Source organism: Ornithorhynchus anatinus, unplaced genomic scaffold (assembly GCF_004115215.2).
Source record: "Ornithorhynchus anatinus isolate Pmale09 unplaced genomic scaffold, mOrnAna1.pri.v4 scaffold_93_arrow_ctg1, whole genome shotgun sequence".
NCBI classification, from domain to species: Eukaryota; Metazoa; Chordata; class Mammalia; order Monotremata; family Ornithorhynchidae; genus Ornithorhynchus; species Ornithorhynchus anatinus.
Genome location: NW_024396943.1, coordinates 323,504 through 350,150, shown reverse-complemented (window position 1 = coordinate 350,150; position 26,647 = coordinate 323,504). Strand labels below are relative to the sequence as shown.

General features: G+C 50.4%; 1 protein-coding gene across 3 annotated transcripts in view; it reads left to right on the top strand.

Annotated features, from left to right (window-relative positions):
- AP3D1 (adaptor related protein complex 3 subunit delta 1) overlaps nt 1–23,253 on the top strand; it is a 101,077-nt gene extending 77,824 nt beyond the window's left edge. For 2 of the 3 annotated variants that reach the window (XM_029057339.2, XM_029057337.2), the window contains 11 exons: nt 4,450–4,627; nt 5,322–5,384; nt 5,506–5,592; nt 5,936–6,091; nt 11,750–11,797; nt 12,006–12,195; nt 15,873–15,961; nt 16,656–16,741; nt 17,293–17,414; nt 21,047–21,126; nt 21,380–23,253. In XM_029057339.2, coding sequence (XP_028913172.1) covers nt 4,450–4,627; nt 5,322–5,384; nt 5,506–5,592; nt 5,936–6,091; nt 11,750–11,797; nt 12,006–12,195; nt 15,873–15,961; nt 16,656–16,741; nt 17,293–17,414; nt 21,047–21,126; nt 21,380–21,475 — 1,195 coding nt within the window. In that variant the 3' untranslated portion in view covers nt 21,476–23,253. The remainder of the gene's footprint in view (nt 1–4,449; nt 4,628–5,321; nt 5,385–5,505; nt 5,593–5,935; nt 6,092–11,749; nt 11,798–12,005; nt 12,196–15,872; nt 15,962–16,655; nt 16,742–17,292; nt 17,415–21,046; nt 21,127–21,379) is intronic. The other variant, XM_029057336.2, reaches the window with a different exon arrangement.
- The last annotated feature ends 3,394 nt before the right edge of the window (nt 23,254–26,647 follow it).

Genomic DNA, 26,647 nt, shown 5'->3' with positions numbered 1-26,647 from the left:
TTAAAAATCACCTCCTCCAAGAGGCGTTCCCAGACTGAGCTCCTCTTTCCCCTCTACTCCCTCTGCCATCCCCCCTTTACCTCTCCGCAGCTAAAGCCTCATTTTCCCCTTTTCCCTCTGCTCCTCCACCTCTCCCTTCCCATCCCCACAGCACTGTACTCGTCCGCTCAACTGTATATATTTTCGTTACCCTATTTATTTTGTTAATGAATTGTACATCGCCTTGATTCTATTTAGTTGCCATTGTTTTTACGAGATGTTCTTCCCCTTGACGCTGTTTAGTGCCATTGTTCTTGTCTGTCCGTCTCCCCCGATTAGACTGTAAGCCCGTCAAACGGCAGGGACTGTCTCTATCTGTTGCCGACTTGTTCATCCCAAGCGCTTAGTACAGTGCTCTGCACATAGTAAGCGCTCAATAAATACTATTGAATGAATTGAATGAATGAATAGTTTGGCAGATGTGAGGAGGGAGGGCATTCCAGGTCAGTGGTAGGACGTGGGCCAGAGGTAGATGGCGGGACAGGCGAGAACGAGGGACCTTGACGAGGTTAGTGGCAGAGGAGCGGAATGTACGGGGTGGGCTGTAGAAGGAGAGAAGGGAGGTGAGGTAGGAGGGGGCAAGGGGATGGAGAGCTTTGAAACCAAGAGTGAAGAGTTTTTGCTTCATGCGAAGGTTGATAGGCAACCACTGGAGATTTTTGAGGAGGGGAGTGACGTGCCCAGAGCATTTCTGTAGAAAGATAATCCAGGCAGCCGAATGAAATATAGACTGAAGCGGGGAGAGACAGGAGGATGGGAGATCAGAGAGGAGGCTGATGCAGTAATCCAGTCGGGATATTATGAGAGATTGTACCAGTAAGGTAGCGGTTTGGATGGAGAGGAAAGGGCGGATCTTGGTGATGCTGTGAAGGTGAGACTGGCAGATTTTGATGACGGATTGGATGTGTGGGGTGAATGAGAAAGCAGAGTCAAGGATGGCACCAAGACGTGCGGGGAGAGAGCCCTAGTCAGTGGCCACACTTTCCGTAGGCTGATTCGGACAGTGGCCCTGGGCCCGAGTGATACTCTGGTGGCAGTTGTCGTGGAACAGCAAGGAGGAGGAAGGGACTGTTGCCTGCACCACTCAGCCTGTAGTGCCCCCCACCCCTTACCCTCCCTCTCTCGCTCCCTCCTCCCTCCATACCCTGTAGCAGCTGTCCAACATCTTGTCTACTCATTGGTGACTCTCAATTCCAAGAAATAATATGCTCTACTGGGTCAGACAGATTGCCCGTCCCGGCCCGCATTTGCTTTCTGTCAGTTGACCCCAAAGGATGTTCAGAGGAACGGTTTGGTGATTACCCCCTTTGGCATCCACCCACATGCAGGAGAGCACTGGGGAGTTGAAGGTGGCCCTTGGGAAATTCTGAACCCAGCCTTTCTGGGTCCCCTGCCTGCCACAGCACATTTGCTGAAACTCACTGTCTGCTTGACAGGTTGGGGTGTCTGTCCCATTATGGAAGACACCCTGCCCCCTTCCCCCCCTGCGCACACACACACTCACACTTCGAGTACTTCCTTCTGGGGGCTGCTGTTTTCATTCCCTTGATCTCTGCTGTTTTTGATTCTTCCCATCCAGTTTCCTCTTCCTTGTGGAGCCAGGTTGCTCTACTGATTCCAGGAGGAGCAGAAGTAATCAATCAATCAATGGTGTTTATGGAGCGCTTGCAGTGTGCCAAGTACTGTACTAAGCATTGAGAGGGTACGCTGTATAGAACAGAGTTGGTAGACACATTCCCTACCTACAAGGAGCTCACGCTCCAGAAGGGAAGGCAGACATCAATAAAATGTGTATATGCACACTGGGACTGTGGTGCAGAGCCAAGTGCTAGGGCGATGCAGAAAGGAGAAGAGAAAATAAGTACCTAATCGGAAAAGTCCTTTTGGAGTATTCATTCAATCATTTATTTAGCGCTTACTGTGTTCAAAGCACTGTACTAAGCCCTTGGGAGAGTGCAATATAACAACAGACACATTCCTGCTCACAATGAGCTCACATTCTAGAGGGGGAGACAGACATTAATATAAATAGATAAATTACAGATATATACATATATGCTGTGGGGATGGGAGGGAGGATAAATGAAAGAGCAAATAAGAGCGGCGCAGAAGGGAGTGGGAGAATAGGAGAGGAGGGCTTAGGGAAGGCTTCTAGAAGGAGACGTGCCGCCTTCATTAAGGCTTTGAAGTCGGGGAGAGCAATTATCTGATGTGAGGAGGGAGGGCATTCCAGGCCAGAGGTAGGATGTGGGCGACAGGTCGGTGGTGAGATAGATGAGATTGAGGTACAGCGAGAAGGTTAGCAGAGAAACGAGATATGCGGGCTGGGTTGTAGTAGGAGAGTAGATGTTAGGTGAGGTAGGAGGGGGCAAGGTGATGAAGTGCTTTAAAGCGAATGGTGAAGAGTAGACCCCAAGGCGAGACCTCTGCCGGCCGTGAACCAGCCAACCCTTCCTCTCACTTCCTCTAGTAGCTAGCCCTCCAGGTGGATAAACACGAGTGTGGAAGAGCCGCTTCCCAGAGAAGAAAGCGTTCCATGTTGGATTCTTGCCAACCTTCCTACCTTTCACTTGTCTCCAGAAAGTAACCTGGTGGGATCAGTAGCAACCTTACCAGTTCCCAGCAGCCTTGAAACTCCCATCGGGCTAGCATCCATCAGTCTGTGGTATTTGTTGAGTGCTTACTGTATGCTGAGGGCTGGACTAAGCATTCAGGAGAGTCCGCTGCAGTACGGCTTGCTAGACACGATCCCTGCCCTCCAGGAGCTGACAGTCATGTGTAATTAGTACATTTCAGTGGACCGAGCACTATCTTGAGTGTGGGGTAAAGATCAGTCAGTCAGTTATATTTATTGAGCATTTACTGTGTGCGGAGCACTGTACTAAGCACTTGGGAGAGGACGATATAACGATAGACACATTCCCTGCCCACAAGGAGCGTAAAGTGTAGAGTACAAGGATACAAGGCACAAGGTTATCGACTCGGGTGTTTGTCCCTGAACCCCAAAGGGCTCCCAGGCTAAAAGGGGTGGGTAGGGGAGTGGGCGTGCAGGGGGACAGACTCACTGGGAAAGAAGTAACCAGCAAATTCAGTAAAGAGCACTCCAGAAGCAGCAAGCAAAGCAGCAGTATGTAACTGCCAGGAGGAACTAGTCCTTCGGCTCCTAACTGCTTCATCTGCTCCTTGCTTCCGAGAGGCTTCTTAGGCTATCAGTGAACGTTTGCTCCTTTTCTCTTTCTCTCTTTCGTACCATCGCCTCTTCCTGGCCTCATCATGATAGTCATTGGTGTGGGATTAGTTAAATGAATTCAGTTGGATTTATTGAGCGCTTACTGTGTACAGAGCAGATGCTTAGTACGTGCCAAGCACTGTAGTAAGTGCTGGGGTGGGATACAAGATCATCTGGTTGGACACAGTCCCTGCCCTGTGTGGGGCTGGCTCACAGTCCGAGAGAGGGGGAACTGGTATTTCATCCCCATTTTAACAGATAAGTAAAGTGAGGCCCAGAGAAGTGAAGGGACTTGCCCAAGGTCACCCAGAAGGCCAGTGGCAGAGCCAAGATTAAAATTCTCTGACTCCCAGGTTCTTTCTACTAGATTGCCATGCTGCTTCTGTCCCCTTTTCTTTCCCCTTGTTGAGGGGCTCCTTGGTGCTTGCAGTCAATTTTGAAAAACAGGTAAACTTTACTCCATCCGGCAAACTGAAGCAACATTTGTTGGGCCCTCCTTATTCTGCATCATTATTTTCTGAATTAGGTGATATTCTAGCCAGAATCACCACATTGCTTGCAATCTAAGACATTTTATTCTCCCAAAACCTGTTCTGTCCTTGCAGTCAGTCAGTTTTCCATCAAGGGTGGTGTAACTTTGTCACCAAATGAAAGAGACGTACGTGTCTTCCTTCTCTCAAAAGTGCTTTTTGAGAGGCATATATTCCTTGGTCTAGAAATGGTGGGGTGGGGAGAGGTTCTCGGTGTTGAAGAAGCCCAGGAGGTCCAGGAACAGATTCCTTTTGTGTGGACTAGCAGGAGTAGCGTGGCTTAGTGGAAAAAGCACGGGCTTGGGAGTCAGAGGTTGTGGGTTCTAATCTCGGCTCCGCCACTTGTCAGCTGTGACTTTGGGCAAGTCGCTTAACCTCTCTGTGCCTTGGTTACCTCATCTGTAAAATGGGGATTAAGACTGTGAGCCCCTTGTGGGACAACCTGCTTACCCTGTATCTACCCAGGCTCTTAGAACAGTGTTTGGCACATAGTAAGTGCTTAACAAATGCTGTCATTATTATTATTGTGTGTGGATCCAGAAATCTTCTTAGGAAGAACTCTTTGGCAAATTCTGGGTCTTCTCCACGAAGCCAGAGGGAAACGGTGCCTTGTGCTTTCATGTCACCATCTGCTCTTCTTTCCTTTTTAAGACCCTTAGCTGACAGTGAGAAATTGCCAGTACAGAAACATAGGAATGCCGAGACCCCCAAATCCCCAGAGAAAGAAGAGCTTCCTGCAGTAGAAAAGAAGAGCAGAAAGCCCAAAAAGGAGAAGAAACACAAAGAGAGAGAGAGGGGAAAAGAAAAGAAGAAAGAGAAAGAGAGAAAGGTAATTCTTCCTACCGTGACCTTCTTTGAGCAACTGTAGAGTGGACACTTAAAAGTTCTTTCTGCTCATTGGACTGGATCTAGTGCTAAGCCACTTGCTTTTCGACCCTAGAAAGAAATCACTGAAGGTTAATTCATCTGTGGCGCTCCCAAGTCAGGGACCAGCCCCAGAACCCCCTGACCCCCTTTTTTTGTTGGGGGGGGGGGGGGAGTGGGGAGCAGAAGAGCTAAACAAAAGGAAAGCTTTGAGTAGTTGTGCACAGATATGTCCAAGCCATGCCCACCCTCCCCATGTGAGATGCACATGATATCAGGGCATTATGTTGTGCACTGCGCAATACGATGACAACATTGAACTGCATGCCTGCTTCATAGCAAGAACTTGCTGCCAATAGGCATGGGAGGGTTTGGGGGAAGCTGGGAGTGGAGTGCGGGAGAGAGCACTGCCCAACCTGACCCCCAACCTCTGACAAAGTGCCGCCTCGGCGAATTGCTCCCCAGGGTAGGGCCGGGCGCTCAGGCCCCGCGCCCTATCTGTCCAGGAATGGCCATAGAGCAAGAAGCCTCTGGCCCCTTCTTAGGGTCCCGGTACCCACAGGTGGGGTGGATAGGCAGAAGAAGACTCCAAGTGTGTTCTAGGCATCGAAGACCTCCCTGTGGTGCCGTCAGTCAGGTTGACTGCTTCTTTGTTACAGGGCGAGGACTTGGATTTCTGGCTCTCAACTGCCCCACCCTCTGGCTCCACAGAGCAGGCACCAGTAAGTGTCCATCTCTTTCCCCTCCACCCCATGCCAGTGCCAGCTGTCCCTTTTCCTCCCTGGCCCCTTCGAACCTGATTCCTCAAAGCGATTCAATTTGTCTCTGTCCGCCACTTTGCAGAGTGAGGCTGATGGAAGCCCACTGGGGCCTGAACCTGAGGACTCTGAAGACCCCAAAAAAGAAGAGAGAGAAGATGAAGAAGAGCAGGTGTGTCCCGAGCAATTACGGCCCTAGCAGTAGAAAGTCATTTTTGGACCAAGGCACAGAACTAGAGCATTTCTGCCACGTGGTCTTTTCCAGCTGCTTGAGCAATAGCCACTTAAGGGGTAATGTTTTTTCCAGGCACCTGTCGTCACCCTAGCGGCTTAGGGCCACCCAGACCTGGGGGCAGATTGGTGAGCGTGTGCACGCTGGCTCCATTGGAAAAAGGGAGAGAAGCTGTAGGGGTCCTGTCCGGGCCACCCAAACCGGGCTAGAATTGGAGCTCAGCCTGCCAGTTGCCCAAACCATCTCGGGGGTGTTGCTTGGTGACTCTGATTTTGTATTCTAGAAGTCCTCCAAACATCGGAAGAAGAAGCACAAGAAGGAAAAGGAGGAGAAGTCAAAAGACAAAAAGAAATCCAAGAAAAAGAAGCCTCATGGTGAAGAGGAAGAGGAGCCAGTGGACTCTGTATTGAACGGCAACTTTGACGACGAGCCCCTTCCGGTGAGGTGTATTTCTTCTGGCTTCTGCCCCAGTCAGCGGGCTGAGGGGTGGGTTGCGGGATGCGGCTGGCAACATGGTATGTCCTGGAATCCGTCAGTCAGTAGGATTTACTGGTCAGCTGCCGGCAACACAGCATCGTACTGAGTGCCAGGTAGGAGGCGTTAGAGGTTGAAGACCCAATCGCCGGGGAGACCGGCCAGCCCAGATGATACCGTCAGACCTCCATGTGGCCGTGAGGAGAGCAGTCGGGAGCAGAGCCACCTCGGCTGAGAGGGGGCGGGAGGGCGGACGGACGGGCTGCTCGGGGCCAGCGGGGAAGCGATGGGATGGGGTGGGCTCTGAGGAGAGCTGGGATCCGGTGGGTTGCGGGACGGGGCTCCGCAGCGGACAGCCAGGTTCGGTTAGGAGGTGGGTGGGGGAGAAGCAACGGTGCCATCCAGGGAGACCTGGCTCGAGAGAGCCATCGACGGAAAAAACCTCAAAGCCAACCATCACGAGATTTTGCCGGATGTGTAAGGAAACTCTTAGTTTGGCAGGGGCAGCTGGTAGGACGGTTTGACTTTTTGTTAATGTGGGCATGTTAAGTTTCCATTGTTTAAATTGATCGTCTTTTATTGTTGGTGTATATTTCTGTGGCTATTGGATCAGGTAAGTTAATCATAAGAAGGTGTTTCTTAAGCGCTTACTCTGTGCTAAGCCCCGAGGTGGATGTAAGATCATCAGATTGGAGGCAGTCCTTGTCCCCGGCAGGGCTCGTAGTGTTTCTGATCCCCGCTTTACAGAGGAGGAAACTGAGGCTCAGAGCAGTGAAGCAACCAGCCCCTAGTCACACAAGAGGATAGTGGCAGGAACAGAGGTTAGAATTCAGGTGCCCTCTGACTGCCAGCCCTATGCTTTTTCCATTAGGCCAGGCTGCCTCCTTAGTTTTAGCACTTGAAAAACAAGCGTAGGCCATTTTGGTGCATTCTTTGGCTCTTGAGAATACGACAAGGGACTTGCTGTTGTTTCATTTGAGGCCTACCTGACGCATCAGCCTCCACTGGGCTCCCTGCCTCTAGACTCTGTCCTCTACTTAACACACTGCCCCGGGGATCATCCTCTTGGAAGCGTCGCTCATCACACACCTCCCTTCTCTTCCAGACCCCTCAGGTGGCTTCCCATTTCTCTCTGCGCCAAACAGAAACTCCTCCCCATTAGCTTTGAGGCTTTCCACCATCTTATTTAGCAGCTCTCCACAGGCTACTCCCCACAGCTTGCTCTGTTGGTTCCTCCCAAGTATACCTTCTCTAACTGCCCCATACTCTCGAGTCTCCCGCCTCCGTCCCCTCCCTCGAGCTTTCTGTCTCTCCAACCTGAAACCCCGACATCCCAAGTCATATCAGCCTATCAGCCACCCCAGGATTTAAATGTTCCTCAGTGCTTGTCTCTGTGCATCTGATCAATTTAGTCCATCATTTGTTCTCCTGAATCCATTGTGTATTATAATGATGGTATTTAAGCGCTTACCATGTGCCAAGCACTGTGCTAAGCGCTGGGGTAGATACAAGGTAATAATAATAATGATGATATTTGTAATTCGCTTACTATGTGCCAAGCACTGTTCTAAGTGCTGGGGGAGATACAAGGTTATCATGTTGTCCCACGTGGGGCTCACAGTCTTAATCCCCATTTTACAGATGAGGTAAGTGAGGCACAGAGAAGTTAAGTGACTTGCCCAAAGTCACACAGCTGACAAGTGGCCGAGCCGGGATTAGAACCCATGACTTCTGATTCCCAAGCCTGAGCCCTTTCCACTGAGCCACGCTGCTTCTCTATCCATCAGTGATTGCTAGATTCTCTATCAGTAATCATCATTATCGGTATTATTGTTATGAAAAGCAGCGCGCCCTAGAGCAAAGAGCCCACCCTGGGAGTCAGAGGACCTCAGTTCTTATCCCACTTTTAATCCGTGGTATTTATTGAGCACTTACTTGTGTGCAGAGCACTGTACTTAGAATTTGGGAAAGCACAATAGAACCAAGTTCATTCATTCGGTAAGAGAAGCAGCGTGGCTCAGTGGAAAGAGCACGGGCTTTGGAGTCAGAGTTCATGGGTTCGAATCCCGGCTCGGCCACTTGTCAGCTGTGTGACTTTGGGCAAGTTACTTAACTTCTCTGTGCCTCACTTACCTCATCTGTAAAATGGAGATTAAGACTGTGAGCCCCACGTGGGACAAACTGATTCCCCTGTGTCTACCCCAGCGCTTAGAACAGTGCTCGGCACATAGTAAGCGCTTAACAAATACCAACATTATTATTATTATTATTACTGAGCACTTACTGTGTGCAGAGTACTGTACTAAGCACTTGGGAGAGTACACTACCACAGTAAACGACATTCCTTGCCCACAACGAGCTTACAGTCTAGAGGCAGTCGTGGGGGGGTGGTGGAGATAGACATTGATATACATCAGTTACAGTTATGCACATAAGTGCTGTGAGGCTGGGAGCGGGGATGAACAAAGGGAGCAAGTCAGGGTAACACAGAAGGGAGTGGGAGAAGAGGAAAGAGGGGCTTATTCAGGGAAGGCCTCTTGGAGATGTGCCTTCAATAAGGCTTTGAAGAGGGGGAACACTTGTCTGTAGGATTTGTAGTGGGAGGGCGTTCCAGGCCAGGGGTAGGATGTAGGCAAGAGGTTTACGGCGATGTAAATAAGGTGGAGGCACAGCGAAAAAGACAGCATTAGAGGAGCGAAGTGTGCGGGCTGGGTTGAAGTAGGAGAGTAGCAAGGTGAGGTAGGACGGGGCAAGGCGATTGAGTGCTTTAAAGCCAATGTTGAGGAGTTTTTGTTTGATACTGAGGTGGATGGGCAACCACTGGAGCTTCTTGAGGAGTTGGGGAACACATTCTGAACATTTTTGTAGAAAAATGATCCGGGCAGCAGAGTGAAGTATGGACTGGAGTGGGGAGAGGCAGAAGGCTGGGAGGTTAGCAAGAAGGCTGATTCATTCATTCATTCATTCAATCATATTTATTGAGCGCTTACTGTGTGCAGAGCACTGTACTAAGCACTTGGAATGTACAATTCGACAACAGAGACAATCCCTACCCAACAACGGGCTCACAGTCTAAAAGACTGATGTAGAAATCCAGGCTGGACAGGATGAGTGATTGTATTAGCGTGGTAGCAATTTGGTTGGAGAGGAAAGGGCAGATTTTAGCGCTGTTGTGAAGGTCGAACTGATAGGATTTAGTGATGGATTGAATATGTGGGTGGAATGAAAGAGAGGAGTCAGGGATAATGCCAAGGTTAAGGGCTTGTGAGACCGGAAGGATAGTGGTGCCACCTACAGTTATGGGAAAGTGAGGGGGAGGACAGGGTTTGGGTAGGAAGATAAGGAGTTCTGTTTTGGACGTGTTAAACTTGAGGTGACAGAAGGACATCCAAGTGGAGTTGTCTTGAAGGCAGGAAGAAATGTGAGACTGCAGAGAGGGAGAGAGAGATCAGGGCTGGATATGATGATTTGAGTATCATCTGCATAGAGGTGATAAGTTGAAGCCATGGGAGCAAATGAGTTCTCCAAGGGAGTGGGTGTAGGTTCATTCATTCATTCAATAGTATTTATTGAGCGCTTACTATGTGCAGAGCACTGTACTAAGCGCTTGGAATGTACAAATTGGTAACAGAGACAGTCCCTGCCCTTTGATGGGCTTACAGTCTAATCATAGGTGGAGAATAGAAGGGGACCGAGAACTGAACCTTGAGGGACACCCGCATTTAGGGGCCGGGAGGCAGACTAGGGGCCGCAAAGGAGACTGAGAATGAGAGGCCAGAGAAATAAAAGGAGAACCAGGAGAGGACGGAGTCAGTGAAGTCGAGGTTGGATAATGTTTCCAGGAGAAGGAGTTGGTCGGCAGTGTTGAAGGCAGCCGAGAGGTCGAGGAAGATTAGGATGGAGTAGAGGCCATTGGATTTGGCAAGAAGGAGATCATTGGTGACTTTTGAGCGGGCAGTTTCTGTAGAGTGAAGGGGACGGAATCCAGATTGGAGGGGGTCAAGGAGAGAATTGGTCAAAAGGAATTTGAGACAGTGGATGTAGACAACTCACTCAAGGAGTTTGAAGAGGAATGGTAGGAGAGCGATGGGGCGATAACTGGAGCCGTTGGGTCAGGGGAGGGTTTTTTTAGGATAGGGAGACATGGACATGTTTGAAAACAGTGGGGAAGAAGCCAATGGAGAGCGAATAGTCGAAGATGGCTGTTATGGAGGGAAAAAGGAAGGAGGCAAGTGTTTTGATAGGTGCGAAGGAATGGGGTCGGTTATGCAGGTGGAGGGGGTGGATTTTGAGAAGAGGCAGGAGATCTCCTATATAGATACTGCCAGGAAAGATGGAAGAGTTGAAGAGGAGGCAGGATCGGGGAGGGCCTGAGAAGGGGTATAAAGTTAGGTGGCCAGGTCACTTGGGGGCAAGGGATGGGGAAGGTGGGAGAACAGGGGGCCTGAGGAGGGAGTAAAATGTCTGGAACAACTGGTGAGGGTGATGGGCGTGGGTGTCAATAAGTGTGAAGAAATCACTTTGCCCGGCAGAGGAGAGGGCAGAGTTAAAGCACACAAGGATAAACTTGAAGTGGCCGAAGTTTAAACGTGAAGTGGCCGAAGTCAGCCTGATATTTAGACTTGCGCCAGCAGCTCTCTGTGGCTCGTGCACAAGAGTGAAGGAGATGGACCGTGCAGGTGATCCGGGGCTGGGAGTCATTGATACGAGATCGATGAAGGGATAGGGGAGCAAGTGAGTTGAGTAGAGAGGGTGGTGTTGAGAGCGTCAATTTATCAAGGGAAGGTAGTTTGGGCATGGAGGCTAAGCGGGGCATGATGACTTGAGAAAATCGGATGGGGTCAAAAAATCGGAGGTCTCTGTGGGGGAATAGTACAGCTAGCTATATGGGGAGGAGGTGTGTGGGAGAAGAGGCAAGTGAGGTTGTGATCAGATAGAGGGTTTTCAGAGTTCGTGAGGGTAGAGCTTGTGCAGTGGGTAGAGATGATGAGATCAAGTGTGTGTTCAAGCTGGTGAGTGGGAGACGCGTTCCCTGCCCACAAAGAGCTCACAGTCTAGAGGGGGCCACTTGCCTGCTGTGTGACCTTGGACAAGTCAGTTCACTTCCCCGAGCCTCGGTTTCCTCATCTGGAAAATGGGGATTTGATACCTGTTCTCCCTCCCCCTTAGTTGGTGAGTCTCACTTGGGACAGGGGCTGTATCCGACCTGATTATCTGGTTATCTGCCCTAGGGTTTAGTACAGTGCTTGGCACATAATGAGCTCTTAAATACCACAACCGATGTCATTATTACCATTCTTATTGTGATTATCCTGTTGGGTCAGCAATCTTATGTCTGACTCCCCCAGTAGAGCATAAGCTCCTTGTGGGCAGGGGACGTGTCTCGTACTTCTGCTGTGCTTTCCCAGACCATGCCTTGTGCCCAATAGGCACTCCTTAAATACCTTGACCATTAGCACTAGGCCTAGCACTGCTGAGGTGGGTATCTCCCTCCCACTGTGATAAAGGATTTGGAGGGCTTGTAAGTAAGTCTCAGTATGCTTGGTGACTAAAGCCCTTCCCTTGAACCTTCTCTGCCTGTGTATCCTAATTTGTTTTTTTGTTTATGTATTTGTTTTTCCAGCCAATGTCTAGTTACTGCCTTCTCGCTGAAAATTCTTATATCAAAATGGTGAGTCATTTGTGTCCCCCACTCTGCCTGTTGTACATTGGTATTCACACTAAAGTCGGCCTAGGTTCTAGCACTCTGCCCCGGCCTCTTCGGTGAGGCTGGGAGCCTGGCATTTCCCCGCTGAGATCAACGCTCTGGCCCCTGAACCTCTTTCTGGACTTGGGCCGAAAACAGCCCGGTAATGTACCCTTTGACTCTGCTGCTGCAGATGTATGACATTCAAGGCAACCTCCAGAAGGACAGCCAGGTCACGGTCTCTGTGATTTTTGAAAACAAGAGCAGCAGCTTCCTGAAAAGCATGGAATTAAATGTGCTGGATTCCCTCAACACTAAGATGATGCGTCCTGAAGGAGCGTCAGTGCACGACGGAATCCCTGTACCCTTCCAACTGCCTCCGGGTAAGTCTCCTCGAAGCTGGGTTCAGCTTCCCTGGTGGGAAATTCTGCTCGAGCCAAAGCCAAACCCAGCCCTTGTTGAGGCTCTGTGTTAGAGAGTGGACACGTCCTTTTTTTAAAAATGGTATTTAAGTGCTTACTATATGTCAAGTGCTGTACTAAGTGCTGGGGTAGGTACAAGTCAGGTTAGACATGATCCTTCTCCCACATGGGGCTCATAGTCTTAATCCTCATTTTACAGATGAGGTAGCTGAGGCTCACAAGTGAAGTGACTTGGCCAAGGTCACACAGCAGACAAGTGGTAAAAGGGGGGTTAGAACCCAGGTCCTCTGCCTCCCAGGCCTGTGCTCTATCCACTAGGCTATGCTGCTTCTCTTTGCTGTCCACTCAACCTGGTCGTTCGGGGAGGCGGGTGTGGGCCATCCTCGCCCAGGCCTGCCCTGGGCCAGCTCAGCCCGGTTCCACAATGAATTGCAGCCATGTCCCCATCACCTCAGGTCACCAAATGGTCTTCCTGCTCTTGACCTCACAGTGTTCCATGCGATACACCGGGGTGCCACTTAGGCCCACTGACCTTTTCAAAGTTTTTTTTTTTTTCAGCCGCTTGGTCTATAACCACCCTGCTGCAGCCTGGTATTTATTAAGAGCTTAGCCTAGGCATGGCACTAGGTGCTGGGCTAAATTTTGGCTAATCAGCTTAGACACAGTCCCAGTTCTTCAGGGGGCTCGCGGTCTAAGAGGGAGGAAGTATAAGTATTTTTGCCCCCATTTTACAGATGAGGAAACTGACCTAGAGATGCCCATGATCGCCCAGGGGACCGGGGGCAGAGCGGGAACTAGAACTTGAGGCTCCTGAGTCTCCTGACTCTGGGTCCCCTGCCTCTAAACCCCTGTCCCCTCTTCTCATTATCCTGATATCCGAAAAGTTCAGGACTGAGGTCGCTGTGAACTTCCCGGGGAAAAAAAAAGTGCCATTCAGGTTATCTGAAGGTTATCTTGTATTTACTCAAGTGTTGTTTGCGTAATAAAGACCTTAATAACAGAAAATTGGGCTGCCAAGAGGTGAGCCTTTGGGTGCAATACAATGATAATTATGCTGTTTGTTAAGCGCTTACTACGTGCCAGGCACTGTACTAAGCACTGATGTGGTTGCAAGCAAATCGGGTTGGACACGGTTCCTGTCCCATATGGGGCTCACTGTCTCAATCCCCATTTTGCAGGTGAGGTAACTGAGGCACAGAGAAGTGAAGTGACTTGCCCAAGGTCACACAGCAGACAGTGGCGGATCCGGGATTAGAACCCATGACCTTTCAACTCCCAGGCCTGTGCTCTATCCACTACGCCTTGCTGCATCTCACTAAGCCATGCTGCTTCTCATTATGTAGACAGAACAGACGGTTTCGGTCATCCCTCAGTCCGCCCGCCACCCCCAGCTCCCCTGAGAGGTCTCAACCATAAGCTTCTTGAGTGCAGGGACGATGCCTCTTGTTGGTTTTTTGCGCTCCGCAATGGCTTGTATGCGGTGCCCTGTGCAAGTGCTCAGTAAGTGCTCAGGGGGAGAATCAGAAGCAGCGCTTCACCACCTACCAAGGATGACCATGTGCTTATTGATCCTCTAGACTGTGCATGCCTTCCAGTGAAAATTCAGCTTTCCATAACTGAGCGTAAGCAGTGTGGCAGCCTAGTGGAAAGAACCCGGGCCTGGGAGTCAGAGAACCTGGGTTCTCATCCCGGCTCTGCCACTTGCCTGCCGGGGAACTTCAGACGAGTTGTTTCACTTCTCTGGGCCTCGGTTTCCTCCTCTGGAAACTGGGGATTTAAAACCTCCCCTCTCCTCTTAGACCTTGAGCCCTGCCTGGGTCCGGACTGTGTCTGACGTGATGATCTTATATCCACCCCGGCGCTTAGTACATGTAGTAAGCGCTAACATATACAGTGATAATAATTAATAATAATGTTGGTATTTGTTAAGCGCTTACTATGTGCAGAGCACTGTTCTAAGCGCTGGGGTAGATACAGGGTAATCAGGTTGTCCCACGTGAGGCTCACACTTAATCCCCATTTTACAGATGAGGTAACTGAGGCACAGAGAAGTTAAGTGACTTGCCCACAGTCACACAGCTGACAAGTGGCAGATCTGGGAGTCGAACCCATGACCTCTGACTCCGAAGCCCAGGCTCTTTCCACTGAGCCACACTGCTTCTCTAATTATGGTACGAGATTGACCTAGTGCAGTTTGAGAGACGAATAAAGCAGAGCAAGTAAGCCCTGAACATTGGCCTAAAGAACTGAGATCTGAGGATTGCATTTACCAACAATTATCCTGATAGTGATCATTTCTCCTGAGCCTTTTCCCAAGTGCTTGCTTGACTCTGATTTGCTGGGCCACAACCACTTAGCCTCAACTCCATGACTGTCATTTAACCTCGGTCCCTTGATTGGCGTGTCCGGATGAAGTGAGAAAGAAGCAAAGATGGTTTGGGCCAAGGTGGGGTGGGGGTGAGGCCCCCGCTAGGGTAGATTGGTGACAAAGGGCTGGGGAAACCAATCCCTGCCTTCAGGTGGGCCCAAGCAGATCTCTGCATGACTCCCATAGACTGTGGAAGCGTAGAACTCCGGGAGACTGACCCACCTGACGGTGGTCCCCTCCTCCCTCCTAGGGCCGGGATCAGCAGTCAGCAGGCCCTCCCTAGTATCTCCTTGTGCGCTTGGCTCTGTCTTGGCCTTGGAGCTATTGGTCGGGCTCTTGGTCCGTTCCAGCACCAGTCAATCAGTGGCATTTGTTCATTCATTCACTTGTGTTTATTGAGTGCTTACTGTGTGCAGAGCACTGTACTAAATGCTTGAGAAGTACAATACAGCAGTAGAGAGAGACAGTCCCTACCCACAGCAGGCTTACAGTCTAGCGGCGGGGAGAGAGACATCAAAACAAGTAAACAGGCATCAATGTAAATAAATAAAATTATAGATATATGCATATATACATAAGTGCTGTGGGGCAGGAAGTTGGGGGAAGAGCAAAGGGAGCGAGTTGAGGTGACACGGAAGGGAGGAGGAGCTGAGGAAAAGTGGGGAAGGCCTCGTGGAGGGGGGAAATGATTGTTTGGAGGATTTGGCCAGAGGTAGGACGTGGGCCAGGGTTCGATGGCGAGACAGTCGAGATGGAGACACAGTGAGAAGGTTAGCATCAGAGGAGCGGCGTGTGCGGGGTGGGCTGTAGAAGGAGAAAAGGGAGGTGAGGTAAGGGGCAAGATGATGGAAGGCTTTGAAGCCAATAGTAAGGAGTTTTGTATGATACGGAGGTTGATAGGCAACCACTGGAGATTTTTGAGGAAGAGGGTGACATGCCCTAAATGTTTCTGTAGAAAGATAATCCGGGCAGAGGAGTATGGAAGTATGTCGAGAGCTTATTGTGTGCAGAGCACTGTACTCAGCACTTGGGAGAGTACAGTAGAACAGAGAGGGTAGACAGGTTCCCTGTCCACAAAGAGCTTCCAATCTAGCACCATCCTAGGCCAGCAAGTCTGGTGGTCACGAGGCCCCCTTGCTTAGTTGACATCTCCGACTCGAGAAGATTCCCAGTCGGAGTTCCTTCACTGTCCTCATCTCCCATTGTCCTGTTATGGGAGACTTCACAGCTCCCCTTTCTTTCTCCTCCATTCCCCTTTCTTCCCGTATAGGAATATCGAATGAAGCCCAGTTTGTGTTTACTGTTCAGAGCATCGTTATGGCGCAGAAGCTCAAAGGAACTCTATCTTTTATAGTCAAAGTAAGTGCGGCATGGAAGGATCTGTTTTCAGCTTCAGACCTGAATCTTGTCCAGGGAGGTTGACTTAACTAGAGGGTGGCACCGCTCGGGGGCTTCCCTCATCATGGTGCTCACCCGCAACTCCCCAGTGCGCACCCCCCCCTCCCCCCCCACCCACTACCACCACCACATATACACGCACACACACAATCACCTTCTACACACTAATTCTGTTGGGGCCTCATCAGTCTGTGCCGGATGACTTGGCCCTAGTGGTTTCCCCACTGGGAGTCGCTCACTGGGCGAGGAGCTCCTAGGGTCCCTGGCCACGCTGCCCTCAGGGAAGGTAGCCGGGGGCAGTTAGTTGGTAATGTGGTCTCCCCGTTTCCCAGTCCGGCCCGTTAGAGTCGAATAGGGCCCTGTCTCCTCCTGGAGTGTTTCCAGGAGACTCAGAGTCAGGAGGAAATGTTTGGAACGGACTTCCATTGGAGCAGATGGACCCAGCAGCCCAGATCCCTCACAGTCATTCTGGTTGGACTGCCCGCTCCCCTCATCCCCTGGGGGTCCTGGCCAGGCGCGCCCAATCCCTGAAACCGGACCCTGGTGGACTGCAGCCTTGCCTGGGCACTTGGGCTAGAGACTGGGGCCTCTAGGCATCTCCTGCTGCCCAAGCTCCCGTTTCTATTCACTTCCCCTTTTCTTTGACCTGTTGCAGAATGAGGAAGGTTCGACCCACGAGAAACTAGATTTCAAACTGCACTTCAGTTGCACTTCATACCTGATCACCACGCCTTGCTACAGGTAAGCGCTAAACAAGGGCAGGCCCTCACCTAACTCGGTTCACAGCTCCGTCTCCTAGAGCGCCTCGCGGAAGCCGGGCCTCTGCTGCCCTTGGGCTGGGGATTGGGGGAATGGAGAGGTGGGGGCGGGGGGGTGGGGGTGGCTCTGGCTCTTTAGGGAGATGGCCCCTCTGCTTGCAGCAAGCTGTTGTCACGTTGGGAAGATGGCTAAAATGGAGTTTTGAGGTCTTTAAGCAGAAGCTCGTCAAAACCAGCTTTGACTGAGAGAAAGTTCCCTGCCTCTGGGTAGGACGAGACTTGTTTGCGGCCAGCCGTTGTCAGGTGGAGGCTGGTTCCCCGTGCCGTCCCCCCTGTGGGTTTGCGGTCACGGCCGCTCGTTGGTTTGGGTCTGGCATACCCGGGCCTTGGGTGCCTGTATTTCCTGCTGCCTTCTGGGATCTTCAATGGGGTTGCGGAGGGTGGGGGGCAGTTGGATAGTCGCCATAGAATTGTCCAAAACCTTCATCGCAATCTCTGGGTTGTTGCCCCCTCCCATCACTTGTTTTTGGACAGTGATGCTTTTGCCAAGTTGCTGGAATCCGGGGAGCTGAACATGAATTCGATCAAAGTGGATGGAATTAGCATTTCTTTCCAACATCTCTTGGCGAAGATTTGTTTTCATCACCACTTTTCAGGTAAGGGACTGTTTCTGTCTGAAGGCGGGGGTGGTGGGTAGGCCGTTTTCAAAATTCCCAAATCACTGGGTGAATCAAACTTTAGGCGAAGAACGAACGGTAATCCAGCGCCGCCCTCCTCCCCTTGCTGGGGCCCATCCAAGCGAGACCCTGTTCTGTGCAGAGCAATCAGTCAATCAACGTTTTTCACCGAGCACTTTCTGTGGGCAGAGAACTGAACTGAGTCCTCGGGAACGCACAGGAGAGTCAGTAGGTGCAGTCCCTTTCTTCAAGGAGCTTGTGATTGAGCCCAGGGGAGGGGAACAGGGTACGCAGACATTAAAAGAAATCACAGGTGGAGGCGAGGGCAAGAGCATAAAGATAGTACTGGAATAAGTGCTGTGGGGATTGGGGTGGGGCGAGAAGCAGCATGGCATACTGGATAGAGCACGGGCCTGGGAGTCAGAAGGTCATGGGTTTTAATCCTGGCTCTGCCACTTGTCTGCTCTGTGACCTCGGGCAAGTCACTTCACTTCTCTGGGCCTCAGTTACCTCATCTGGAAAATGGGGATTAAGACTGTGAGTCCCACTTGGGACAATCTGACTTCCTTATCTCTTCCCCAGTGCTTGGAGCAGTGCTTGGCACATAGTATGTGCTTAACAAATATCATCATTATTACCTCAGGGCTTAGGGAGTATGGGCTCAAGGGAGAAACAGCATGATCTAGTGGAAAGAGCACAGGGCTGGGGAGCCACTTGCCTGCTGTGGGACCTTGGGCGAGTCACTTCGCTTCTCTGGGCCTCCGTTCCTAAGCTGTCAAATGAGGATTCAATGCCTGCTCTTCCTTCTACTCAGACTGTGAGCCCCATGTGAGACAGAGACTCTGTCCGACCACATCAATTTGTGTCTACCTCAGTGCTTAGACCAGCATTTGGCACATAGGAGGTGCTTAAGAAATACTTTTTTTTTTTTTTTTAAAGTGTGCAGGTGTTGCAGTAAGGAGGGGGAATAGGATGGGGAGTTGAAATCAGTCAGGGAAGGCTTCCCTGACTGTCCCCTCTCCATCCCTGGATCTCCCCCGCAGTGACCCAGCACGGACCATCCTACCCCGTCGGGCTCTCTCTCTCCCCACCCTCGAAGACTGAGCCCGAACCATCCAGCTCCCCCTGACTCTTCCCTTTCCAGTATGGTGCACTGAACCAGATGGGCACTTGATAAATTTTGGTCCAAAAAGGGGCGTGTCTGCCCGCCCTCTGCTTCATTCTTTCAGTGTCAGGCAGGAGAAGAGAGGCCACCCCGGCCATCGGGTAGTACCCCCTTTCCTTGCTCCCGTAGCTCCTTGGACCCCACGTGGCCGAGGTTGGTTTAGGGGCCTTGGTGGGTGAGCGGGAAAACAGTTGATTCCAGCCGCCATGGAGTGCCACCCCCTCCACCTGTGCTTCGGACACCATTCCCGCTCACCTTATAAAAACCATTGCCCCTTCCCTCCTCCCCTCCTTAACTTCTATCTTTAACCGCTTGCTCTCCAATGGCTTCTTCCCCTCTGCCTTCAAACATGCCCATGTCTCCCCCATCCTAAAAAAACCCTCTCTCAACCCCACTTCCCCTTCCAGTTATCGCCCTATCTCCCTCCTACCCTTCCTTTCCAAGCTCCTAGAACAAGTCATCTACACTCGCTGCCTAGAATTCCTTAACTCCAATTCTCTCCCGGACCCCCTCCAATCTGGCTTCTGTCCCCTCCACTCTTATGTTATGTTGGTATTTGTTAAGCGCTTACTATGTGCTGAGCACTGTTCTAAGCGCTGGGGTAGACATAGGGGAATCAGGTTGTCCCACGTGGGGCTCACAGTCTTAATCCCCATTTTACAGATGAGGGAACTGAGGCACAGAGAAGTTAAGTGACTTGCCCACAGTCACACAGCCGACAAGTGGCAGAGCTGGGATTCGAACTCATGAGCCCTGACTCCAAAGCCCATGCTCTTTCCACTGAGCCACGCTGCTTCTCCAAGAGAAGCTCTACCAAGACTGCTCTCTCAAAGGTCACCCATGACCTCCTTCTTGCCAAATCCAATGACTCTTACTCTATCCTAATCCTCCTCGACCTCTCAGCTGCCTTTGACACTGTAGACCATCCCCTTCTCCTCCACACCTTATCTCACCTTGGCTTCACGGACTCCGTCCTCTCCTGGTTCTCCTCTAATCTTTCTGGCCGTTCATTCTCGGTCTCCTTCGCAGACTCCTCCTCCCCCTCCCTTCCTCTAACTGTAGGAGTTCCTCAAGGGTCAGTTCTTAGCCCTCTTCTGTTCTCCATTTACACTCACTCCCTTGGTGAACTCATTCGCTCCTATGGCTTCAACTATCATCTCTATGCAGATGACACACAGATCTACATCTCCGCCCCTCTCCTCTCCCCCTCCCTTCAGGTTCGTATCTCCTCCTGCCTCCAAGATGTCTCTACATGGATGTCTGCCCACCACCTAAAACTCAACATGGCCAAAACTGAGTTCCTCATCTTCCCTCCCAAACCCTGTCCTCTTCCTGACTTCCCTGTCACCGCGGATGGTACGACAATCCTTCCCGTCTCTCAGTCCCGCAACCTTGGTATCATCTTTGACTCGGCTCTCTCGTTGACCCCACACATCCAATCCGTCACCAAGACCTGCCAGTCTCACCTTTATAATATCGCCAAGATCCGCCCTTTCCTGTCCATCCAAACAGCTATCTTACTGGTATAGGCTCTCATAATATCCTGGCTGGATTATTGTGTCAGCCTTCTCTCTGATCTCCCTTCCTCCTGTCTCTCCCCACTCCAGTCTATTCTTCATTCCGCTGCCCGGCTTGTCTTCCTGCAGAAACGCTCTGGGCATGCCACTCCCCTTCTTAAAAACCTCCAGTGGTTGCCTATCAACCTCCGCACGAAACAGAAACTTCTCACTCTAGGCTTCAAGGCTCTCCATCACCTTGCCCCCTCCTACCTCTCCTCCCTTCTCTACTGCCCACCCCTCACGCTCCGCTCCTCTGCCGCTCACCTCCTCACAATCCCCCGTTCTCGCCTATCCCGCCGTCAACCCCTGGCCCACGTCCTCCCGCTGTCCTGGAATGCCCTCCCCCCTCACCTCCGCCAAACTAACTCTCTTCCCCTCTTCAAAGCCCTACTGAGTGCTCACCTCCTCCAAGAGGCCTTCCCAGACTGAGCTTCCCCTTTCCCCTCTGCTCCCTCTCTACTCCCCCCTTCACCTCCCCTCAGCCAAGTCCCCTTTTCCCCTGCCTTTCCCTCTGCTCCTCCCCTTCTCCCTTCCCCTCCCCTCAGCACTGTGCTCGTCCACTCATTTGTATATATTTTTATTTTACCCTATTTATTTTGTTAATGAGATGTACAGCCCCTTGATTCTATTTATTGCTATTGTTTTTGTCTGTCTCCCCCAATTAAACTGTAAACCCGTCAGTGGGCCGGAATTGTCTCTGTTTGCCTAATTGTCCATTCCAAGCGCTTAGTACAGTGCTCTGCACATAGTAAGCGCTCAGTAAATACTATTGCATGAATGAATGAATGAGTGGCCCTGGAGCAGTAGAGCTCAGAACTGCTCTTCAAGCCCCATTTGGGAAATGTTGTGGAAAAACTGACATTGCTTGTGTGGTTTTTGTGTTGTAGTCGTGGAACGAGTTGATTCGTGCGCCTCAATGTACAGTCGTTCTATCCAAGGACATCATGTCTGCCTACTGGTAAAGAAGGTGAGAGCCCCAGGAACCCTAGGACTAAGTGCATCCCTCAGTAGGTTGGGGGCCGGGCTGGGGGAAGTGGGCAGAGGGGCACCATATCTTCAGTAGCCACAAAGATCCCGTCTCTGTTTCTTCAGGAAGACAATAGACAGAGTGCTCTTGGCCCAAATCTCTGCCCCTTGGCCCCTAGGTCTGCCCAGGCAACTCGGGGAAAAGCTGGCCAACCCGGAAGTTGAGAGTGAAAACTTTTCTTTTTTCTTTTCAGGGAGAGAATTCTGTGTCAGTTGATGGGAAATGCAGTGATTCCACCCTCCTGAGCAACTTGTTGGATGAGATGAAAGAGACTTTGGTGAAGTGTTGAATGAAATGCGTTTCAAAACTGCAACTACAAAGATGCACTAAAAGAAAAATGTTTAAAGACAGATTTAAGTGTTAGGTTTCTCCCTTGTGCGCATATACTCTACTGGGCTCGTGCTTTTAAGTTACCTCCACCGCCATCCACAGTTTAGGCACCCCGAGGCTGGGCGTCAGCAATCTTTCTTGCAGGGGGGCAGGAGGGGGTTTGTTTCTGTGTTTTGTTTTTACTTGGAACCTCTGACCAACTCTGGCAAAGATCCTTTCCAGCCCAGAAACATCCTGAAGTTTATTCAGACCAATGGGAGTTAGTTTATTCAGCGACACACACACACACACACACACATCCCCCTGCCCCCACGCTGTGATTTGGTGCGAGGGCGACCGGGGGAGACAAGATCTGGTCACAAGCCAGTTACAGTTCCTTTGGTCCCTGTGCACTTGGTCACATTTTGGAGCCAAGGGTGGAGCGATAGAGAATGGTGGGGGCAACTTGGTCCTGAAAGCAGCAGCTTTTTGTTTGTGCTATGTCCGGGATGAGTGCCCACACCTGGGCTGAAAAGGGTTATTGCTCAGCCTTTTTTCCCCTCTCCGTGAACTCTCTAAGTGACCTCTGCTGATGTGCTTTGTAAACCCCACTGAAATCTCACATTCCTAGCAAGGTAGAATGTAGCAAAGAAGCAGGAAATCTGGAGGCGGGGCGGGGGGGCGAGACAGAGACACACACTGTCCCTTGAAAAACATTTGTGGGCAGGGAGGAGCAAAGGCTGGATCACATGCTCTTGCCCGGCCCCATATAACAACCACAAATCCCCTCCTTGCTTTAAATGATCTTTTGGCCCCCAAACAGCATGAACAAATGAAATTCTTATCGTTGAGAAGTATCTTTCCCTCAGTGCTGACCTTTGAGAAGCTGGATCTTGAAATTTGGCCACGGGGCGGGTTGGGGTGATGGGGAACCACCTAGTCCCGGCTTGATTGGCCTGGTAGGAGGACGTGAACCAACCAGATAAGTGGCTGAAGTGGTGGGAAATATTCCAAAAGAGTCGTGGACAGGAAAAGGGCTTGATTTCATTGCTTGCCAGAGAGTGTTAACATGTTGTCACCTTATTTTTGGGATGGAGTCTCAGACGACCAGAGTGTCCTGAAACGGTTTTGGCTTTTAAATAGATATGGGGGTTGTTTGTTCAGTTGGCATTTTCTGAAACATTCAAGGAGGAAAAAGGGATGGTTGAATTTGGGTGGTCTGCACGCCCCACAGCTGTGGCAACATTGGTTTCTCCATTTTCAACAAGCAGCCTGTGTGCTGGGCATCAACAGGAAATGCCGGAGTCCCCATTTGTTCTGCTTTGTCATCTCGGGGGGCGTTGGTCGGCCGTCCCTCGGAGGGCCATCCCCGGGAGCCGAGCACTGGGCTGCCAGAGGCGTGGTGTGGCATCTGCTCACCCTCGGGTGCCCTGGGGATGATTTGGTTGCCACAGTCGGTGTATTCGACACCAAACATATTAAAACTGTCTTCAAGGATAGTGTTCCTTAATGGATGGAATATCAAATTTTCTTTTTCATGAATGAAAACTGTCACTTTAGCATGTAGAGAATCCTGTGAGGTGATTCTAGAATTTTGAAATTGTACGATGTGTTATATTAAAGAATTTATTTGCTATCCACATTCCCGTATGGGGGAAAAATAGAGTGAGAGAGAGAGCGAGCGAGAAACATACCACAAGCTGCTGTGATGATTTTGTGTCGAGATGATCCAATAAAATTTCAAAACCAAAGTTTTAATTTTTGGTGTGTCTCTCTACTGCAATTCTGATGTGCCCTTTTCCCCACAGAGGATCACCTCACAGGGTTGTCACCCAACTCTCTTTCCCCTCTTCCCCATTCTAACAGCCACCCAAGAGTCTCCACCTCCTTAATTGTGGGGAGCACGTACCACCCTGGCACCACACAGCCACACTGGTGACTGTCATTTTCCTCGGAACTGAAGCAAATGCTGATGTATCCAACTGAAGTACAGAAGGCATTTCTGATGTCCTGAAATGGAGCAAGAAATGGGGGGGCACGGAATCACTCCTGTGGGGTCTGTACCTTTTCACTTCTACGGTTTAATTTCTTGTGTTCCAATGGATATCAGCCCAAACTGGAGACCAGCGGTTGACAAGCGATAGAGCACAGGCCTGAGAGTCAGAAGGACCTGGGTTCTAATCCCAGCTCGGCCACATGCCTGCTATGTGACCTTGGGTAAGTCACTTCTCAGTGCCCGTTACCTCATCTGTAAAATGGGGATTAAGCATGGGAGCCCCGTGTGGGACAGGGACTGTCCCCAACCTGATCAACTTGTATCTACCCAGTGCTTAGAACAGTGCTTGATACATAGTAAGTGCTTAACAGGTATCATAATTATTATTCCATTTCCGCAGAAGCCCTCTCCCTACTCCTAATGCCTTGACTCTGTCAAACTGAGGGTTCACCCAGCCCTGGATTTCTTCTCTGACAGTGACAAAAGAAGCACTCGGAGGAACTGGGTGATTGTTGCCTTCTTGGGTATCCGTTCTCCCGAGCTTAGGAGACCATGGTGCCCTCTTTGACTCCTCTGCCTTTTGCCTTGCACATTCAGCCTGTCTCTAGGAAAAAAATAGATCAGTTGTATTTATTGAGCACTTAGCATGTGCAGACCACTGTTCTAAGTGGTTGGGAGAGTACAATAGGGTTAGGTGGCACGATCCCTCCCCACAAGGATGTGACCTAGTGGAAAGAGTCAGAGGACCAGAGTTCTCATCCCAGCTCTGCCACTTGCCTGCTGTGTCACCTTGGGAAAGTCACTTAACTTCTCTGTGCCTCAGTTTCCTCAACTGCAGAATGGGGATTCAATACCCGCTCTCCCTCCTACATAAAATACATATAGTGCTCTGCACATAGTAAGCGCTCAATAAATACTATTGAATGAATAAAATGTGAGCCCCTTGTAGGACAGGGACTGTGCCTGACCTGATCCATTTGTGTCTTCCCCAGCACTTAGAACAGTACTTGACACAGTGAGCGCTTAAAAAATTCCAAAGTTGTTGTTACTATTGTTAAGGAGCTTACAATCTAAAGGGGCAGACATTAAGTCAATTACAGGTTGATAGAAATGGGAGAGTGTAACGATAGATGTATCTTGGGGCAGAAGGTGGGGTTTCAAGGCCATAACCTTGGTGTTATCAACTCTCTCATTGAACCCACAAATTCAATCTGTCACCAAAATCCTGTTGGTTCAACTTTCACAACATCACTTAAATCTGCCCTTTCCTCTCCCTCCAAACTGCTTCCACGTTAATCCAAGCATTTATCCTAGCCTCTCTAGACTGTAAACCCGTTATGAGCTGGAAACACATCTGCTAATCATGTTGTACTCTCCCAAGCGCTTAGAATGTAGCATGCTCTCTGCACATAGTAAGCAATCAATAAATACCATTGATTGATTAATTGATCCTGCCTTGATTTCTGCTTCAGCCTTCTTGCTGGCCTTCTTGCTGACCTTCCTGCCTCCTGTCTCTCCCCACTTCGGTCCATACTTCACTCTGCTGCCCGGATCATTTTTCTACAAAAAACATTCAGTCCACATCTCCCCACTCGAGAGCCTCCAGGGTTGCCCATCCATCTCTGCATCAAACGGAAACTCCGTACTATCAGCTTTAAGGCGGTCAATTACCTTGCCCCTTCCTCCCTTACCTTGCTGATTTCCTACTACAACCCGACCTGCACACTTGACTCCACCAATGCCGACCTACTCACTGTTACCTCGATCTCACCTATCTCGCCACCAACCCCTTGCCCAAGTCCTGCCTCTGGCCTGTAACTCCCACTTCATATCTGACAGATGATCACTCTCCCCACTTTCAAAGCCTTATTAAAAGCACATCTTCAAGAGGCCTTCCCCAGTTAAGCCCTCATTTCCTCTTCTCCCACACCCTTCAGCATCACCCTTGAATTTGGATTTGCACCCTTCGTTCACCCCACCCTCAACACCACAGCACTCATGGACATAGCCATAATATATTGTCTGTCTTCCCCACTAGGCTGTAAGCTCTTTGTGGGCAGGGAATGTGTCTATCGTTTCTGTTACATGGTACTCTTCCAAGTGCTTGGCACAGTCTACACACAGTAAGCGCTCAGTAAATACGACTGCGTGAAAATCAAGTGCTTAAGGCAAACTGATCCAAGCACAAAGGCAACACACAAGGGAGAGGGAGTAGGGAACTGAGGGCTTAGTTGGGGAAGGCCTCTTGGAGGAGATGTTATTGTACTAAGGCTTTGAAGGTGGGGAGAGTGGTGGTCTGTGGGATATGGAGGTGGAGGGAGTTCCAGGCCAGAGGGAGGACGTAGGTGAGGGGTTGGCAGTGAGATGGATGGATGAGATCGAGGTACAGGGAGCAGATTGGTATTGGGAGGAGTCAAGTGTGTGGGTTGGGCTGTAGTAGATCAACAAGGTAGGGTAGGAGGGGGGAGGGTTGATTGAGTGCTTTAAAACTGATGGTAAGGAGTTCCCGTTTGATGCGGAGGTGGATGGGCAACCGCTGGAGGTTCTTGAGGAGTGGGGAACTGTGGACTGAACATTTTTTTCTTTAGAAAAATGATCCGGGCAGCGGAGTGAAACATCAGTCAGTTCAGTGCCATTATTCTCTATTTTTTGGGGGCTTTTGTTCCCGGTTATATTCATTTTCCATATTATTCCCATTATATGTATGCTATCTATGTGTCCTCTTCTCCACTTGTAGTTTACAAGCACTTTGAGGGCAGGAACTGGTTCCTGATCTGAATGCATCCTCCCAAGCACCTAGTACAGGACTCTCTACAGCAGGTGCTCAATAAATGGCAATGATGATGATGGTGATAGGACCATATAGAGTCCATATCTTTACCTGTGGCTGTGGTTACTGTGGCTGCAGTTGTGACTGTTGGACCTGGAGCCACAGGGAACCTGAAATTCTGCTCTTCCTGCCCCGATGCCCCCTGCTTTTTTGGGTTTTGCCTCCTGTGGTGTTTCAGCATTTGTAGTTTTCTCTCTCTTTATGTGTCTGTCACCGGATCTTCTCTCCCCATCTTTTCTTCGTAGATGGTGAGCCCCTTGAGGGACAGGGGTCATGTCTAATTCCCACCTCCGTATTCTTTCCCATGGTTCTAATACAGTTCTTCA